The following is a 20,870-nucleotide window of genomic DNA, read 5'->3' on the forward strand; positions in this document are numbered from 1 at the left end:
TCCCCCAAAGCATTATAGCATCTCTGTTAGCTTCATTTTTTTCTGAGGCAAACCCTTAAAAAAACAGTCAGTTTTAATACAAAGCCTCGTGCCAAATGTCACACAGGTTCCTTTATTAACAGAGGTCTGCACAATATCAAAATGTATAAAACAAATGAAATAAAAATAAACTGCCTGCATATATAGAATAAAAATGCTTCTTGAATAAAACAAAACAAATATCCCTTTCCTGCATAACAATTACATTAAAATACACTGTGCAATTAATACAATGTAGAAGGTAACAGGCAGACTTTTCCACTGAGGTTGACAGTTGTGCAAATAACAAAACATTTGTGCAAATCTCAAATAAAACATTCAAGTCAATTTGTCACAAAATAAGCTATATCAAAATCATTAAAAAAAAAAATTTAAATCGATATAAACGATATTGTCTCGTACCATATCGCGTTTGAAAATATATCGATATATATTAAAATCTCGATATATCGCCCAGCCCTAGTACATAGACAGGGTCAACTGCAGATTAGCTGCTGGGAAGTTTATAATTCCTTCCTCTGGGTTTCCATAACAATTAGGACTTGCCTTTCCTCTGTACACCAGCGACTGGTGAAAAGATGGTCATTTATTGTTGTCAAGCATTTAAGGTGGATGTGGCTTTTAGACTTGATGTCAAAGTTAAAGGTTTGGGGGGAATAATAACCTGCACATTGTGTGGAAAAAATAGAAAAAAAGAATGATATCCTACGACTGGTAGTTTGACCTTTGGAAATCCTGTGCAGTACAATTTCACCATTGACGCCTTCTCTTTAAGAACTATAGTCAGAGGCCGGTAATGACTTTGCATAATGAACTACATTTTTTTTGTTGGATCTGCTTGCTGAAAGATCTCTGTATTGTACCGAGGAAAGTGCTAGTCTCTTTTATCTCCGGAAAGAAAAAAAAAACCCTTGTGGCTACAGTTTGATCAATTAAACTCCTGAAAGAACCCCCTCCTTTTCATTCCTCTGGCTGAGAGGAATATAAAGTTATCAGTCTTCCCAAGCGATATGAGGACGGAAATAAGTAGTTTGTCTATAAAAATGTCCAGGTACTTTATCAGTGTCCCAGTGGGCCCCGAGGCCCTGACACTGTTCAATGTGTCTCTCATGTGCGTTTTTTCCTCTTCTCCTCCATCCCTCCCCCCCTGCCTCCCTCCCTCCCTCCCTCCCCGTCTACTTTGTCTCTGCCAGAGGGCTGCCGGCTGCGTGGGGTGCACCCTGCCAGCCCCGCACCTCTGCAGGATTGACTGGGGCTTGAGCCCCGAGTGAGCTTATCGATTTCAATCATGGCTGGGGAGACGGGAGCTGAGTGATGCTGCAGACTTTAAACAGCGGTCAGCCGCATTGTTGTTTGCAGAGCAGAAAAAAATGCCGCGGGAGAAGGCTCTTATTTTTGACGAGAAGTCAGATAAAGACACAAAATTATATCTGGAGAGAGATCTTAATCTTCTGGTTCAGGGTTGTGCTTGTGTGTCAGTGAGTGTATTTTGGGTGGAAACTGATAAGTGGCCTCTCATTTTTGCAGCATCAGGTAAAAACTAACACAACTAGTAAGGATTTTTTTTGATACATTGAAGAAAATAACAATATATCTGTTAAAAATAGTAGATATATTTTTTAAACTTTACAGAGGGCCAAGTTGGTGTGTTACAATTTCCAGTTTTCTATTTCCGATATGCGGATAATTGCATATGTTTAACGTCAGAACGGACCGTTTCAATGATTAACAGTTTGAAAAATGTTTGAGTTAAAGAAAAAAGACAAGCAAATGTAATGATTAAAGACCAATAAAAACAGCTGTTACATAATCTGTGACGTGAAACAGCTGAATTACCAACATGATGCATTTAGAGTTCAGCAGCTGTTTTTCTGCACAGAAGAAGCAACTGACGTAAAAGATGAACTATACTGTTTTATTTAAGTGCAGATGAAATAAACGAATGTATGGAAAACAGATCATCTTCATCAGTCACCAGTAAATGTTGGTGGCGTCTTGGGAGGGATGTGGGCGTTTAAGCAATGACTGTTCTGTAAGACTGTGGGGAAATGTACTCGATGGATAGATGGCTAAAAGTGTTAGATGACTACTTTTTGTTCCATCATTGTTCACAGGAAGGTACAAGCCTAATGCAGACTGATAAAGTTCCTGTTCTGCTTAAAGAGGGAAGTTAGATCACGCAGTACGAGCGGCGCAGTTTTTGGTGCTCTCAGAAGCATTTGCATCAAGGCCAGGAGATTAAACGTGTGGGTTGGGAACTGGAGAGAGTGCGTTGTCTCGCTCGGGGCCCGCAGTGCCAGAGTTGCAGCTTTCATCACGCAGGGTGAAAGAGTTTCTCCTGGACGTCTCAGTCTGCGTGGCTACAGGTGGGTGGCTCACATGTTGTAGGTGGCAGCTGCAGCGGGTTTAGCTCAGCAGCACAGAGGAGGTGGCTATGGGCAATTTCTTTTTTTCTACAATTGCCAATTTTCCTTATTCTGCTGAATTCCACACTTCATAAACTCGGTTGTGCAGTTAGGTGGTATTTAAAGTGTCATACTAATATTTGTAGAGGACATACGAGAAGTGAGGGTTATCTGTGGGGCATATTAGTCTGCAAAGAAACTTATAAATAATTTGCTGGTCAAATGATTATAATAAAATAGGCTGTGTCATAGCAGGTTTTCAGGCAGAAATGACAGGTGTTGGGTTTGATCAACTTCTCAGATGTGATACTTTCTGTCATTTTTGATGTTTGGGTTTTGAACTGTTGATTGAAGAAGATTTGAATATGCTTCAAGGTGAAAGTGAATTTATGTCCACTGATGCACCAGACAGTCAATTATTTGAAAAGACAGACAGTAGACTCAGTGATAATGAATCGTGATTAGATCCAGCTGTACTCACGGCGCTTACTACGCTGTGCTGGTCTGGCTGTTTCACGAAGAGCGCTCTCACTTTTTATTCAAAACAGACCTGAAATATTATGAGGTGGTGCAGCAAAGTGAGCCTTTACTGACCACAACATACACGTTTTACCTTAAAGTCAATACGTTTTAATTTTCTCCTGTATCTTCTTCAGAGGTGTCAAAAGTATTCACATTCATTACTCAGGTAGAAGTATAGATACTAGAGTTTAAAAATACTCCTGTAGAAGTTGAAGTATCATCTCAAGTTTTTTACTCAAGTAAAAGTATAAAAGTACTGGTTTCAAAACTACTTAAAGTATAAAAGTAAAAGTAATGTAAGGGGGAAAAAAGCCATTAAGGACAAAAGCCATTGAAAATGAATGCATCTTAGTATAATGCAAATATATTAAAGAACCATATATGTGTACTATTGAGCATTAACATGTGTTTCAGAGAGCAGGAGATATGATGACTAGTTGCCTATAAGTATTGTAATGGTGCAAAAAGTCAAACTTCAGAGGCATGTTATCATTTATCCTAACCTTTATTGGAATGTACATCCAAGTTTAGTTGCAGGAATCTGAGGGAACGGATGTAAGAACAAAACTGGACAAGAACATCTGAAACAACCACAACCAAATTCACTCTATCCGGATGGAGCAATTTAACTGGATAGTTTTTTTTTAAAGGCCGAAATGAAATAGAGTAACGAGGCTGTTTTTAAAATGTAAGGAGTAAAAAGTACAGGTAATTGCATGAAAATGCAAGGAGTAAAAGTAAAAAGTCGTCTGAAAAATAATTACTCCAGTATAGATAACCAAAAATTTCTACTTAAGTAAGGTAACAAAGTATTGGTACTTCGTTACTTGACACCTCTGATCTTCTCCTGAAAGGCTCCATGTTCAGGACATTGGTGCTTCTGTATGGCTGCGTGCTGCAGAGGACGCTAGTGACCACAGAGGGGCATCATGGGACCAACCGCCATGTCTTCTATGCCGTTCAGATGGATGGAGGCACCAGGGCCGCCAGAGCTCTGGCCCAGCAGCAGCGGCTGGAGTTCATACACCAGGTCAGTGCACGTTTAAAACCAGTTACCGCCTCCACCTACGGGCCTGTCGGGGCAAAAACCCAGCAGCTGAGAGTTGTTTTCTTTCTCTTTTTGAGAGTTGCCAAAGTGCTGACTTCTATTTGCTACTTGAGGGATATCTGACTTTCATCAAATTACAGCAGCGTTTCTGAATATTTCGTATCTGATGAAAGACTCACGGAGAAGGCGCTCTGCGCAGATTAACCCACACACTGACTCACAAAACGGGAGAGGACACATATATGCTCTCTGAAAGGAGACGCATGCACTCACACATACTTTTGTCTGTGGTGTTTTTGTCTGTCATGTCTGCGATACAGACTCCGACTGAATACCACTGGAGATGAAAGCTTCTTTAACTGTTTGCCTGAGTTTTAATCTGTCATACTGAAATCTTTCAATTTGTCAGAGGACTAGATGTGATTTATCTACATCAATACTCTAAAGGTTACTTTGGTTGTTGAATCTGAGAGTGTGTCAGCTCCCTTAATGTTCTTGGTTTCACTGACAAAAAAGAAAGAAAGAAAAGAAAAAGGGCTTGCAGCAGGTCTTGGTGAGCTGGAGCATATAAGTTCCTCTGAAAGGGAAGATTCAAAGACGGAGTTGAGGGTGTAAGTGATTTTTGAAATGAACTTTGCCTGATTCTCTTGAGTGTGAACGTTCATGAAAGATTCACAGTTGAAAAGATTAAAAGGTGAGAGTCATTATGAATCAGCACTCTTTCCTTCTGTGGCCTGTTATATTCGGGAATTGAGAAGGGGGATCATTTATTTATCTTCTTCCTTCTTTAAAATGCGATAGACTTTGAAATCGGCGCAGGTCATCGGGATGGGGTGTACTTTTACATTAAAAACAGAGTTTAAGAAATCCATCTTGACTGGTGGAGAGGGTAAAACACACACAGATGTTAAAAAACCAGTAGCGCAAATAAATGTAATACATTTGATCAGATCATTGTAAGACTCTGTATATAAATGGCTGTACAGACAAACCTGTACAGACATATGATCGCCACGGTTTGATACTTAATCTGTTTAAAGAGTAAAATCCATTGTTCTTTCAACAGTAATTCATTCAGTTTAAGATTTGAGTTAATGATATGTGACGCGAGTAGATGTGCAAGCATTTTAACAGTATTGATCGAGCAGTTATTGGGAGCGTCCGCTGGCCTGACGTCAGGCTGTGTGCAGCTTTTCTCTGGGCAGTGGGGACGCGAGCTCTTTGTAACCTTGGCCCTGCTGCCTCTGCTGCCTCTGCTGCTTGGATCATGAATAAAACATGTCTTTGACCTTTATCAGGAGAGCATTGGACAGTCCACCCCCGTCTCTCCCTCTCTTCCTCCCTCTGATCGTCCCTGGTGTATGCACGCAAACACCTCTGCTTTGTCCTCCATTGTTTTTATGCCGTTTTATTTGCTACTTATAGTCCCTCGATGCAGTCGCGTAATGACCAAAATATTAGAAAACGCCTTTTTCCATGAATTTTTTCTCTGTGTTTATGCACCGGATTTATTTTAATTATACGCCATTTAAACAGGTTCAACAATGATGTAATGCTGGAGTTGTCCATCTTCAGTTTACACTGCGTTTATGTCGTACTAATGTGTCCAAATCAGCAAAATCATCAACGCGAGCGAGTCCCAGACGGTGTGCTTTCATGATCCCCTCAGGTCCGGTTCTCTTACCTGCTGCTGCCACAGACCCACGCTGAATGTCAGTGAGGGAGGATCGCCTTTTGTTAAGCGGAGTCCCTTTTTAATTGTGTCACCTGTGATTTGCACCTTGTGTGCAGAAAAAATATCGTCTGTCAAGAAACAAGCAGGGGCTTACAATTTGCTGTGATGTATGGCGTTAGATAGTTTTGAAAACGCTGAAGTGGAATGAAAAGTGTGACAAGGCTGATGCCAGCTTGGGAGGATTGTGATGTCTGCTGGCATTCCTGTGCTAATGCCACATGAGTGGAATGGGAATCAAATGTCTCCGTGCTGGCACTCAACGCATTGTTGGTCTCTTTGATTTAGTGTTCGGCATCCAGGAAAATGTCACTGCGTGTCTCCATTGTGCATACTTGACATATTCATTTTGTAATAGTAAAATACAAAGGAAAAACGTATGCCACACAGACGGCTGCGATGCTGGTGCCGTCTGCAGGTCCTTCTTCAGGATTCACATAGTCTGGAGCCTTCTTGGCTAGTCTTTTATATATATTTTTCTTGTGTTTTACAATGTATACCTTTTTTAAGGAAGGCTTTCTTAATTTGTAACCATTCCTTTGAAAGGAATATTTAATTCCCTCACGCCCAATAAAGTGAGATAAGATATAGAAAATGATAGCAGGATGTTATCACCTTATGTTAGTAAGACCTGCTTCCAGCCCACAGCGACTGGGGTTGTGAAATCGTTACGATCCAGGACGAAATGCTCTGATTAGACAAGTAATGACAGCCGTCACAGATGCAGGTTTTCTCACGCGATGACAAAAGGGGAGAAAAAAAAAAAAAAGAAGTGGGATCCCGATCTAAGATAGACCATTTTCTGTTTGGCATTATGTCGGCGTAAAACACCGGCATGTTTGATAAGACATGCTGATAATGCTTCATGGCTTTTCTCACAGTGCCGTCGACCTAGTTTTAAGCAGCTCCGCATGATGCTGCATTGTTTACAGGTATTATTTCTTGCTTAGTTAAGAGTTTGCAAATCCGATTAAAGGGCAGATTAGACAGTGTTTTTCATTGCTTTTTGTCTGAGCTGAAATCGTTTCTTCACAAGATTGAAGTTCCAGGGTGTGTGTGTGTATGTGTGTGCGTGCACATGTGTTTATGCCGGATCTCGTCATGAACTCTGACTTCAGGAAGTCCCTGGTCTCCAACCAATGGTGAAAGGCCTCCCCTTCTCTCCAGTGAGGTGGAATACTGCAGGCAGATTACCATGTCATTAGCATAACATTACTGTGGCACAGCGTGGCTCGGTGTCTGCGGACGTACTATCAGCTCATCAAGAGATTCAAACCTCAATCTGCTCCGTGCTCCCAACCCTCCATCTCCTCCCCTCCTCTCCTCCCTTCCTCCCCCTCCGTACACTGGAGGTGTGTGTACCGTCTGAGTAAAGGAGATGTAATTGAGGTAGAGCGCAGGATTTGCCAGCTAAATGAAATCACAGAAACGCGTCACGATCAGCCAGGTCTGCCGTTGTCCGTATTCAGACGGCTCCGTCTCTGAAACCTCACACCCTTACGCCTGATTCAGGAATTGTAATAGAACCTGAGTTACATGCTAAGCTGTGTCAAGCCTTCCTCTGGCTGGATTACTCCGGGCTGTTATGTTACAGCCAGGTGTGTGTGTGTGTGTGTGTGTGTTTGTGCGCGTTAGGCAAAAGGAAAAAGGCCTGCCACCATCTTCTACCTACCCCCCCCCCGCTGCTTATTTCGGTTCTGTAGGGCACTCAGGGGTGCCAGAAGGGACACCAATCCTCTAATGGTCGCGAGCGAGGGCCCATTCCATTAGTCAGGGGGCCCAGAGTTCATCGCTGCTCCTCAGTGCGAGGAGGGCGGAGGAAGCGAAATGGAAGCAGGTGTTAGCCGGGGGCAACACAGAGGGCAACACAGCACCAGCTGCATGCTGGGAAATGCTGCACTTTTTTTTTTTTTCTTCCCCTCCATCATCTCCACCCCTTCTCTGCCTGTTTCTGTTGCCTCATGCAAACACACACACACACACACACACACGCGCACACACACACGCGCGCACACACACACACACACACACACACACATGCACACACACACACACACACACTGCCTTCCTATAGCCTGCTTTTGTGTGCAATTTCATTCATTCTAGTAATTTTTTCCTCCATTTTTCCTTATCTTTTTTTCTTCCTCTCGCACTCATTCACTCTTGCCCAGCTCCATCTCTTTCATTTTCTCTTTCCCCCTTTGCTTACCGCCCACCCCTACCCTCACTCCATCTTCACAAATACCTCACTTTCATTTGTAAATGGAGAGAGAGAGGACTTGACTGTAGAATGTGTGGGGAAGATGTGGTTTCCCTCACACGTGGGGGACGGACATGAAGGTGGAGAGTAGAAGAAAGGGACAAGTCGAAGTGGTTGAGAGGATGGAGGAGAGCACAATTTATTCTTTCTTTCTTTTCTTTCTGGGCTTAGATGATATATGGCTGCAAAGGCCACATGTTGGCTGTGTGATGGATTAAAGCACTTTGTCGGAAAATTACAGAGAGCGCCTGAGCACGTCTTACTGTGGCCCTTAATAAAACTCTCCTCAATATTGAAATGGGCAGGGAGAGCAGAATATGGGGAGATAAAGAAGATAAAGGACGGTGGTGGACACACTCTTACACAATGCTTCTGCACGTGAGCTTAGAAGATTTTAGAAATTACTTAAAATTACATTATGTAACATTTCTCCAACAAGTTTTTTTCTGAAAAAAATTCAAAAAAAGTATGAAAAATGTAAATAAGTGCGGAATGTTATGATTTGAAAATCCCATACGCCCATATAGAATAACATAAGAATCATATCAAATATTGAAAGTCGAGAATATCATACTACTATACAGTATATACTTTCTTAAGGGAAAAAAGAGAGGTTATTTTGATTTTGATGAAAGTGAACATTAAAAAAAAAAAAGTTGAGATATTAAAAAAGTTGTATTTGCTGCTGTATACCACCCCCTTTTCTTTTCATAACAGACCTTATTCATCTTGGAACTCAGGAAACCTTTTTGTAGAGTTTTGTCAAGTCTGATTATAGGATTCAATGGTTCTGGGTCGTGTTTGTCCTATTTTTGGTTCACGATGTACTAAATGTTTTGTGTCAAAAATCTGGACTGCAGACAGGTCAGTTCAGCACCCACACTCTTCCACTAAGAGGGCATGCGTTTGTAATGTGGTGTTTAGTTTAGTATTGTCTCACTGAAAGATGGGAGACCTCCCCTGAAAAAGATGGTGCCTGGATCTGTATACACCTATAATCTTTGATATTTGCTTTTCAGACATGCAAGCTGCCCACAGGCACTAATACACCCCCTTACCATCAGAGATACGGGCTTTTGAGCTGAGCACCGATAACGAGCTGGGTGGCCTCTTTTCACTTTAATTCAGAGGAATTCAGAGGTCTTTCCAAAAATATTTTCAAATTTTAACTCGTCTGAACAAATAAAATAAGGATTTTATTTATGAGCTTTCAGAGTTGCTTTCTGAATTAATGCCAAAATATGACAGTTTGCAGATTTGCGGAGATGTTAATATTCATGTTTGCTACCCACCCTCCCAAATGGCAAATTACTTTTCAAAGCTTTACAAAGGTCTCTTTTAACCTGGTACAATCAACAAGTTAATACCCCCACACATAAGCACGGTCACATACTGGATCTTATAATTTCCCATGGGCTTCTAGTATCCATTCTGAGATATATGTAATACTTGTATTTCAGACCAATTCCCAGTCATATTGGAGTTTTCAGTTCGTCTTCCCACAGCCAAATCTCTCACTCCAGCCTGGCACCATCACATCATCACTTCCACCACAGCTGGAGAATTTGCTGCGACTTTCACGAACACAAGTCTTTTCACGCGGGATCAACTGGCTTCTCCTCTGTGCCCTGAGAACTTTATCTTCTCATTTCACACCACCTGTTTAGGGATTTTGGACTCCATTGCACGTTTTAAGCACAGACCCATCAAAACCAAACCAGACCGCTGGCTCAATGACTCCACTCGCGCAAAGTTACATGTATCACTGGGTACATTGAGGATAGTCTCTCCGGCTATCAAAATGCTGTCAAAGATTCTAAATGTCAGTATTTGTCAAGTGTTATTTCCTCCAACTCTATTCGGACTGTTACAAATCCACTTTCCAATGTTTTTAAAAATGTGAAGCCAGCCTGCTTGACTTTCTTCATTATTTTGTTGACAAGGTGGCCTCTGTAAGGTTAACATTAATAATACTTCTAACAATTCAATTACATTTTTCAATTTTATTTGTATAGCGTCTAATACAACAAAAGTTGTCTCTAGACGCTTTCCAGAGATCCAGAACATAAACCCTGAGCAATTATTACATAAACAATGGCAGGTAAAAACTCCCCTAGTGGGAGAAAATCCTTAAACCAAACAGTGGCAAGGAAAAGTCCTGATATATGTTCTTCTTCTGTGCCTTTTGCTGGGTTTAATATGTTTGAGCCAGTGTCCAGCAGTTGAGACCAAACAACTGTCCTCTGGATTCTGTTCGACTGCTTCAACAGGTTTTTAACAGAGTAGGATCCATGTCTCACCTCTTTCATTGACAGCTGTCTTACTTCAGGATCTGTATGATCTTTTTTTAAGTAGCTGTGGTCAGACCTCTGCTAAAGAGGCCTAATACTACAGTTCTGTCAAATGTTAGATCAGTGTCCTGTTTACCTTTTTGATTTTTAATCGGTTTCAAAGAAAGTTGTTTTCTATCAGTTGGTCCCCTTTGTAGAAGATAATCATATTTTTGAGAAATTGCAATCTGGATTCAGAACCCGTCATAGCAATGAATCAGCTCTGTTGAAGGTCCAGAATGACATCCTCCTGTCCTCCTGTTCCTGGATGCTAGAAAACCTGTGCTTCTAGTCATGCTGGACCTCACTGCAGCATTTCATACTTTGGATCTCTCAGTGCTCCTGAAATGCTTGAATGAAAATGTTGGCCTTCAGGGACCTGTGCTGCAGTGGTTTAGGTCCTGTTTAACAAACAGGAGTTTCTTAATAACATAATGTCTCCTTTCATCTGCAGATGATTTACAAATCTATCTGCGTATTAAGCCCGGCTCATCAAGCACATTCAGTTCCACCCACAGTTGTTTAGATGACATCAAACTAGTCCAAGCAGCCCAGCAGTGTCATATCTGCAGTAGCTCCAGGTCTCAATGCTTTAGCCCCTCACCTTCACCACTTTGTCAAAACTCTGGGGGGGACCCTTGACAGTAGTTTGACAGATTGGCTTGGTTGCCAAGGAAAGCTTTTTTTAACTTTGTCTCATTGATCAAGTCAAGCCCTTCCTGAGACATAGTGACCTTGAGAAAGCCATCCATGCATTTATCAGTTCCCGGCTTGATTCCTACAATGCACTTTATTTTGGAATTAATCAAACCTCTCTATCGCTTGCAGCTTTTACAAAATCCTGCTGCTCGGCTTTCGACAAACACTCGGAGACATCACACCTGTCCTGTACTCCCTCCACTTAAACTCAGAAAGGTTTGAAAAATTCAGTCAAAGGCAGTTGTAAACGCTGTTGATCTGGCAACATCAAGACTCGGTCTTGGTCTTAAATCATTCAGTGATTTACAAACTAACAGAAGTATTTTTTGACACAAAGCTGTGTCCCGTTAAACTTAACTGTCAAGCTAAAAATGTTATAGAATTCATTGGCAAGAAATTTAGAAAATGTCCTACTAAGGTGTACGGATGGAAATAATTGTGCATTATGTACCAGTGTTGTTTTATTCTATTTTGAAGCAATGTTTAAAGGAGCTTGAGGCTCCTTTTAAGAAATGAGACTCTCTAGCGCCACCCTTCACCACGACGGCCGTTGGGGGTACTGCAGCCAATAGTGAAGCCGGCACGGGAGAACGGGGAGAACGGGGAGAACGTACATGCAGCGTCCTGTGACGTCACATCCGCAGCCCAGCGCGGGAAATTCGGGTCCAGAATTGCAGCACATTTTGCAGCACACAGCCTGTTCAAGGCAAAGGAGAGATACACTAGAGGGCTCATTCTTTTTGGTTTGGAACGCTTCATCTGACATTATTACTAGAAAACTTAAAATGTATACGGATTTTTTTCATAAATCTTGCCACAATCCGGCCTCAGGCTCCTTTAACATTTTTTTTTTCGTTCACATTTTTCGTCAGATTATTTACTGTATAAGGTTGATTAATTAGTTGGAGGGGCCCCTTGTGAATTTTTGCTTAGGCCCCAAAGAGACTCTAGAATCGCCTCTGAGCATAGTGGACTGGTTTTTGACGGGGTATTGTCCATGTTTTTAAACACATTTTGTTTTGCATAGCTGTAAAGCACACACAGATGTGGCAAAAAAGTAAAAAGGTGCAGTCTCAACATGTGTATGTCAACAATTTTATTAGAAACCAAAGGGGGGCCCACCAGAAAAAGTTTGGGAACCTCTGGTCAAAGACATTAGTTAAGGACTTGATGAGTTCCATGTTTTTATGTCAAAATAAAATGATGGTTAAAATGACAAAATTATAGATTGAGCAATTAATTGCAAAACAAATTGAAATGCCCTTTTAAAATAGAAAGACCCTTCCATTTTTCATTTTTAGATGGACTGTAGAAACGACTCACACCCCTCACATTTCCATTATTGCATTTCCTGCCAATACTGTAAGCAACAAGCCTTAACTACTCACCCCATTTAGCCCCCAGCATACTGCTCCATCCCCCAGCCCCCTTCCCTTCTATGTTTTCTGCTTTTCCACCGTTGTGCCTGTGGAGTCCACAGCCCCTGTAGGGCTGTTAGCGAACAAACCAGCTGCTGATTTCTCCATAGGGTGGACCACCTCACACAGCTCTCCCCCACCGCCTCAATGACTCTTGATGCCTGTGTTTGTTTTTGTTTGTCCTTCATGCTCTTCACCATCCAAACCTCCTTTCAGTTTATTTTTTCCTCCCTTTTTCTGTTGGTCTGTTGGAGACCATCAGCAGCAGCAGCTTCACTCGCGTCTCCTGTGGATGCTTCAACTCTGAACTTTGACCACTGCATTCAATTATTAGACTCACTGTGACATTTGTTTTTGTGGTTGTGCTATTTGATCATTGGTGTCGGTGCAGTCATGAAGTGTTTTAGTAGAAGCTGCTGGTTTAATCCCCATGTCACTTTGGAAAAAGATATCTGTAAAATTAATGTGATGTAGACATAGTAACCAATAGATAAAGCTTTATGAGTTATTGTGACTACACTAATTGCAGTAACTGATTGGTTATAGTGCATGTCCTTGAGTTTTTTTTCATGCTTTGTCTTGGCAGAAGGTGTTGAAAGCAGTTATGCTGCATATGTTGAAAGCTGGGCGGATTAAAACAGGACTTGTTCTGCCAGACACGTCTGACATGGACCACTGAGAAATGTAACAGGGATGCTTTGTATTACGTCATTGCAGAAATGTTTTATCCTAAAAGCAGCTAAAAAGTTATTTAGGAGTATGACACAGAAACTCGGATCAAGTTTCCTTTTGATTGTTTCAAACGTTTACCTAATTAGGGATTGAAATTCAGGCCACGTGAACCCATAACTGGCAGACGAGCACCACTTTCACATACGGGCAAGATAAGGGCTGAGGGCAGGATGTGAAGCCCAGAACTTGTTAATCTGGCTCCAAGAAAAAGGTAAAGATACTTGAAGTGATTGAAATCAAAGTCACTATTTAAGATATGCACTTGAGGACAGATTTGCTGGTACCCTTACATTGAAGACAGAAGAACCCACAATGGTCACTGAAATAACCTGAAGCTAAATAATAGTAAGTACTAGTTTATAATAATTTACTACAAACTGACTAATGAAAATGAGACATTGCTTTTATATTGTGGAAGAGAAACTAAGAGAGAAACTAATGACATTGGCCTGACGAATTAGTTGGTACCCTCAACTTTACTTCATCACTCATTACTTAAATCAATCACTGCAATCAAGTGGTTCCTGTAACTCCCAGGGAGATTTCTGCACCTCTCAACAGGTAGTTTAGCCCAATCCTCATGAGCAAACCCCTCCCACAACTCAGTTTTGAAGGGTCTCTTCCCCAGACTGTAGGTTTTTAGCTCTTTCCAAAAACATATTTTAGAGCAGGGCTCATAGATGCCTCTAAAGACTAATCCACTGTTTCGGCCAGTGTGGAGTCTTCCTCAGTCCTCTTCGGTCCTCCTCTTTATTCAAACAGTGACAGATGGCGTGATCTGGAACTCATGTACAGTAGCTTTACCTTGGAATTTACCTTGAATTTCTCTGGGAGTTGTTCTGAGCTCTTTGGTTACAGTTCATATTATTTGTCTCTTCAGTTTGTCATCACTTTTCCTCTCGTGAACAAGCCCAGGAGGGTCATATAGCTTAGGTATGACAGGAACATCAAGCTGGGAGATCGTCTTCTAGCCTTCACCTTTTAAGATTCCTGTCTATTATTTTCTTTTTGATCATCTCAGACAACTCCTTTATTCAATCCTATTATTTTTTTAAACAAACTGCAAGACACCTGTGATGCTAATTGCAGGACACACTTTAGTTTAACACGTCAATATGGTGAAATGATTTTGTCTTTTCTAGTGGTACCCACTAATTTGTCCAGACCAGTCTCATTTGTAGTTTATTTTTTAAACAATGTCTTATTTTTATTAGTCAATTTTTCATTCATTATTATTTATTATTACTTTTGTCAGTTTCAATTTATTTCAGTGGTCACTGTGGCTTTTTCTTTCTTTAAGGGAAAATAACATTTTTGTCCAATGTTATTTCACATGATTACAGCAAAGAAAGCTGTCTTCATTCAGAATGGACAAATAACTCTGTGTGATGCGTCAGTAATGCGTGAACTCTGCCAGGAGTTAATGCTTCAGAAAAGAAAAAAAAGATAATACAGGATGTTGTGACTTTATCTGTTTGTCTGAGGTGTTCATTTGCTCCCAGTATGTTTGATAAATCAAGAGTACACCACAGCATTTCTCAAGCAAATGGTAACTATAAGACAAGCTTGTTTTTAATGTGGGAAAAAACAACAACACAAGGATTCTAAATTAATATAAATGCAGATTAATTTATTCATTCTTTTTCTAGAAATCAGCAATAATTAACCAAAAGCTTTCCAACAACCTTAGAATCGGCTGATAAACTGATTCAACTGATCTTTTGTGGGTTTTTGGCCATATGAGTAAAAATGAGTAAAAATGTTGCCCAGCACTGACCTGGGTAATCCAGAACAATTATATTGGCGTCCAGCATTTATGCACCTTTTTTTTTTCTTTATTCTGCTTTTGCGCTTTTGTTTTGTAGCATACACATCCAGTACTCTTCCGTGGTTTCCCCTCACTCACTTTGTCCCTGGTTTGGGGCTGGACAGGTGTACCCTGAGTTCATCATGGAAACTAACTGTCCTCACTTTAAAAGACTAGTTTTGCATTTTTCAATGTCATTTAACAGAGTCAGTGCATGAAAATGTTTATGCTAGTTTTTGTCTTCCTTTTTGTTCTCATCAAGGATTAAGAATAAACACATAAACTGTGATTTATCAGAGACTTTTGAAGTGAAAGGCACTGTTGTTTGTTGGCAATGTCTCAGTTTTTTCCTAAAGCAGGAATAATAGAAGCTGATGCTGCAGCGAGTCACTGATAAGCCATCCTTGTAGGGTTGATAAAGCTGGCCCGCGTGGGAATCTGAGACATGAGACAGCAAGCCGCTATTCCACACTAGATCTGCAGCGCAACGTCGCTCCTCATTAACTGTGACGTCAGCAGTCTAAGATCTAAAACGTCAAATGTAGCAGTTTCTTCTAACTTGCCTGCTTATACTTTGTATGCTGGTCTCATCTCCTCTCCGTCTTGGTTACTTCTTCCTGAGAAAGAACAGAAATGTCTCATCTTTCTGCCTGGGGGTTGTTCACATTCAAAACAAGGTGCAATATGGGCGCAACAGTCCCACCTTGAACATGCTGCATGTAAGAGACTGTAGTGAAGGATATTTCTCAACTGTCCTTTTTTAATTTTATTCTTTACACTCAGAGGATCCGTATAAGATTAACAATTATTTTGCTGTAACTCATCCTAGTGTATTCCCAGCTGAAAGAGGGGACGAACAGGGAATAGCTCTTCAGTGTTTTGTCCCTTTTTGCTGTCTCTAGGTGCTGGCTGAAAAACATATTTGGCTCTGATGGATGTAATATAAGCTAATATTCCCCAAAAGTCAATTTGCTCCTCTTTTTCTCAGTGTGATGATCATCAATATGTAGTTTTTTTAGAATATGTATGTATGTGTGTGTGTGTGTGTGTGTGTATATATATATATATATATATATATATATATATATATATATATATATATATATATATATATATATATATATATTAGGGCTGGGCGATATATCGAGATTTTAATATATATCGATATATTTTCAAACACGATATGGTACAAGACAATATCGTTTATATCGATTTATTTATTATTATTTATTATTTATTTTGTGACAAATTGACTTGAATGTTTTATTTGAGATTTGCACAAATGTTTTGTTATTTGCACAACTGTCAACCTCAGTGGAAAAGTCTGCCTGTTACTGTCTACATTGTATTAATTGCACAGTGTATTTTAATTTAATTGTTATGCAGGAAAGGGATATTTGTTTTATTTTATTCAAGAAGCATTTTTATTCTATATATGCAGGCAGTTTATTTTTATTTCATTTGTTTTATACATGTTGATATTGTGCAGACCTCTGTTAATAAAGGAACCTGTGTGACATTTGGCACGAGGCTTTGTATTAAAACTGACTGTTTTTTAAAGGGTTTGCCTCAGAAAAAAATGAAGCTAACAGAGATGCTATGCTATAATGCTTTGGGGGAAACCCCAATTAAGGCACAGAAAAAATATCGAGATATATATCGAGTATCGCCATTCAGCTAGAAAATATCGAGATATGACTTTTGGTCCATATCGCCCAGCCCTAATATATATATATATATATATATATATATATATATATATATATATATATATATATTAGGGCTGGGCGATATATCGAGATTTTAATATATATCGATATATTTTCAAACACGATATGGTACAAGACAATATCGTTTATATCGATTTATTTATTATTATTTATTATTTATTTTGTGACAAATTGACTTGAATGTTTTATTTGAGATTTGCACAAATGTTTTGTTATTTGCACAACTGTCAACCTCAGTGGAAAAGTCTGCCTGTTACTGTCTACATTGTATTAATTGCACAGTGTATTTTAATTTAATTGTTATGCAGGAAAGGGATATTTGTTTTATTTTATTCAAGAAGCATTTTTATTCTATATATGCAGGCAGTTTATTTTTATTTCATTTGTTTTATACATGTTGATATTGTGCAGACCTCTGTTAATAAAGGAACCTGTGTGACATTTGGCACGAGGCTTTGTATTAAAACTGACTGTTTTTTAAAGGGTTTGCCTCAGAAAAAAATGAAGCTAACAGAGATGCTATGCTATAATGCTTTGGGGGAAACCCCAATTAAGGCACAGAAAAAATATCGAGATATATATCGAGTATCGCCATTTAGCTAGAAAATATCGAGATATGACTTTTGGTCCATATCGCCCAGCCCTAATATATATATATATATATATATATATATATATACAGGGCTGCACATAAGTGGGCCGCCAGAGCGCATGCGCCGTCAAAATCCACAGTGCGCTGTCAATCTTGTGCTGCGAAGCGCTTTTGCGTACCAACAGCTGGGGCTCATATTATTGGTTGTGGCCAGACCAGACTACTAATATTAAAAAATCTATTGGGAGAGCTTTTCCCCAGAACTGCCACTCAAAGTTGGTACTGGCCAATCACAGCGCGTCCTTACTCCCCCTCCATACTCGTTGCGGCGGTGGATGGGGAGGAAAAGAGGTAAGGATCAGCAACAAACCTCGACATGTCTCGTCAAAATGTCCAAGAAGCAAGCGCCATTAAGTAATTATTTTGGCGTTCCACCACCACCAACTACAAAGAGATGCCAAACTGAACCACTACCCGAACAGAAAACAAGTGTTCGCCGAGAAGTGGCTGCATGATGTTACGCGGCGGCGCGCACCGTACGTTCGCTCTCCCACGTATCTTACCCCGTAAGCTCTGCGTTGGTGCAACGCGGAACCATAAATCAGTAGTCTAGTAGGAAGGAGGGGTTCCCGAGCACCCGATGGACTCTTTTCTGAAACGTGTTTTTTTGGGATCCTTTAGGTGTTTGCTTACGATTTTTGCTTGTTGCCCGAAAAAAATTTGGTCCGAAAGTTCTTTTTTGGAACCCATTTAGAATTTTTGCCTGTTAAAATGGCAAAAACGCCGATTTCCATAACTTCTGAACCATAAATCCTAGAAAGACAAACAAACACACTTTTTCTCATAATATTGACACTAGGAATCCAATGGAAAGGTTACTGGGATGGTAGAACCAGTCTTTATTAGGGAAAAATGAGCTTCAAGTAGTATTTTAGGGCAAAATTACCCAAAAACGCTTGAAAATGTTTTTTTCAATCAAGTGCATCTCCCTTTTGGAAATACCTGTTGGTGTATTGTTTACACCAAAAAAAGGCCCAATTAGTCCCCTTCCCAACGAGGTACAACTTGTAAGAAATCTGCATTTGTGGAATGAGTAATGAAGCAAAATGCGGGGGATGCAACCCATTTAGAATTCTTAGAATTTAAACACAACCAACATTCCATTTTCACAACTCCTAAACCTGACATCTTACTAAGACAAACAAACACTTATTTTCACTTTATTTTACATTAGGGATCCAATGGAACGGTCACTGAGATGATAGGACCAGTATTTATTACAGAAAAAAACACAAATTTAGTATTTTAGTACAAAATCATTCTCACTCTTCTACATCACTGTCCATGTCCATCTCCTCCACTTCACCATCATCTAAAATGATGCCACCCACCAACAGATCCACTAGTGACTCAGGTAAAACTGGTCCATAGCACCATATTGGCTCTAAAATGCCGTGGCCATCCTTCTCCCACCCCTGAGCGAGCCACAGCAATAGCCCCTTTCTTGATGAGGTCTGTTGCACCAGGATGAGTCAGGTTGAGGTTGGTGAGGAAGACCTCAAACCACACCAGGTACCTAATGAAGCATGGATAATACTGTTGAGTTTTGATTATGATAGCATTTTTAAAGCAGACTATTTACTTCAGTTGGTTACCAGAAGTTTGGTTTTGAGATTTTATAAGCTGATGTTAGTGTTTTCTCATGCCAGAATGTTAGTGATTTCTGATTTGTGTGTCATGATAAGCACTGTGTTACATTGTGATATATTGGATATATATATGTAAAATATTTTAATAATTTGACAACACTAATAATTATCAGAATAATATACAATATGATAACACTTATTACCTGGAGTAGTTCTGACCATCAAAAGCAAAAAACAAGTCGGCCATGTCCCCATTGCACTTATGGAAGAGTGCAAGGTTATTGGTCTTTTATTATGTTATTGGTTTCTGGCAATAGATCACAAATTGCCTTCATCCGAAAAGGTGAGTCGATTGGCTCAGCTTGTCTCTTGTCTTGTATTTGAAGAAGGTGATGCAACTTTTCTTTGGGGTCATTTTTGGAGGCACTGAAGCAAATGAAGTTCCCAGGCGATGGACTTGGGGTGTGCAATACACAGGTATATGATTGGATTTTTAGTGGGGGTTCAGACACATCAGAAGTCTGATCATGCAGTCTCTTTGCACTTCTCATGTTTTATTAATCCATCACTGGGAACAGAAAAAAAGAATATAAAAAAATACAATTAGTGCCACTGGACTAAATTATTAAAAAAAAGGCCTGGATAATCGAACTTACTGTATGTCACATTTCTTTTAGCATACCCTACTGTTAGTTAAAACCTACTTGAACCGCCACCTTACTGTGGTGGAGGGGTTTGTGTGCCCGAGTGATCCTAGGAGCTATGTTGTCGGGGGCACTTTCGCCCCTGGTAGGGACTCCCATGGCAAACAGGTCCTGGGTGACGGGCCAGACTAAGAGCGGTTCACAAAGCCTATCATGAAGAGGAGACATCAAAGGACCGCTACGTCGCCCGGAACGGCGTCACCGGGGCCCCGCCCTGGAGCCAGGCCTGGGGTTGGGGCTCGTAGGCGAGCGCCTGGTGGCCGGGTCTTTGCCCGTGGGACCCGGCCGGGCTCAGCCCGAAACAGCGACGTGGGTCCGCCTTTCAGTAGGCCCACCACCCGCAGTAAGGATCATGGCAGGCCGGTGCAATGTGGGTTGGGTAGCAGTCGTGGCGGGGTGCCTCGACGACCCAATCCCTGGACCAAAACCCTCGCAGTGGGGACATGGAATGTCACCTCGCTGGGGGGGAAGGAGCCGGAGCTTGTGCGTGAGGTTGAGAGATACCGGCTAGAGATAGTCGGGCTCACCTCCACACATAGCTTGGGCTCTGGAACCCAGCTCCTTGAAGGGGGCTGGACCCTCCACTACTCTGGAGTTGCCCAGGGTGAGAGGCGGCGGGCTGGTGTGGGCTTGGTTATAGCCCCTCAGCTCAGCCGCCATGTGTTGGAGTTCACCCCGGTGAACGAGAGGGTCGCTTCCCTGCGCCTTCGGGTCGAGAAAAGGTCTCTCACTGTTGTTTGTGCCTACGGGCCGAACAGCAGTGGGGTAAACCCGGCCTTCTTGGAGGCCCTGGGAGGGGTACTTGATAGTGCTCCAACTGGGGACTCCATTGTTCTACTGGGGGACTTCAACGCTCACGTGGGTAATGACAGTGATACCTGGAGAGGCGTGATTGGGAGGAACGGCCTCCCCGATCTGAACCCGAGCGGTTTTTTGTTGTTGGACTTCTGTGCGAGTCACAGTTTGTCCATCACGAACACCATGTTCAGGCATAAGGGTGTCCATCAGTGCACGTGGCACCAGGACACCCTAGGCCGGAGGTCAATGATCGACTTTGTTGTCGTTTCATCTGACCTTCGGCCGCATGTCTTGGACACTCGGGTGAAGAGAGGGGCTGAGCTGTCAACTGATCACCACCTGGTGGTGAGTTCGATGCGCTGGCGGAGGGAGAGGTTGGACAGACCGGGCAGACCCAAACGGATT

General features: G+C 41.2%; 1 protein-coding gene across 1 annotated transcript in view; it reads left to right on the forward strand.

The window, feature by feature from the left end:
* The first annotated feature begins 2,288 nt into the window (after positions 1 to 2,288).
* Positions 2,289 to 20,870, forward strand: part of LOC133440587 (neuroendocrine convertase 1-like) — a 228,783-nt gene continuing 210,201 nt past the window's right edge. The window contains exons 1-2 of the mRNA XM_061717903.1: positions 2,289 to 2,405; positions 3,821 to 3,996. Coding sequence (XP_061573887.1) covers positions 3,826 to 3,996 — 171 coding nt within the window. The 5' untranslated portion in view covers positions 2,289 to 2,405; positions 3,821 to 3,825. The remainder of the gene's footprint in view (positions 2,406 to 3,820; positions 3,997 to 20,870) is intronic.

The sequence above is a fragment of the Cololabis saira genome, chromosome 3 (genome assembly GCF_033807715.1).
Source record: "Cololabis saira isolate AMF1-May2022 chromosome 3, fColSai1.1, whole genome shotgun sequence".
NCBI classification, from domain to species: domain Eukaryota; kingdom Metazoa; phylum Chordata; class Actinopteri; order Beloniformes; family Belonidae; genus Cololabis; species Cololabis saira.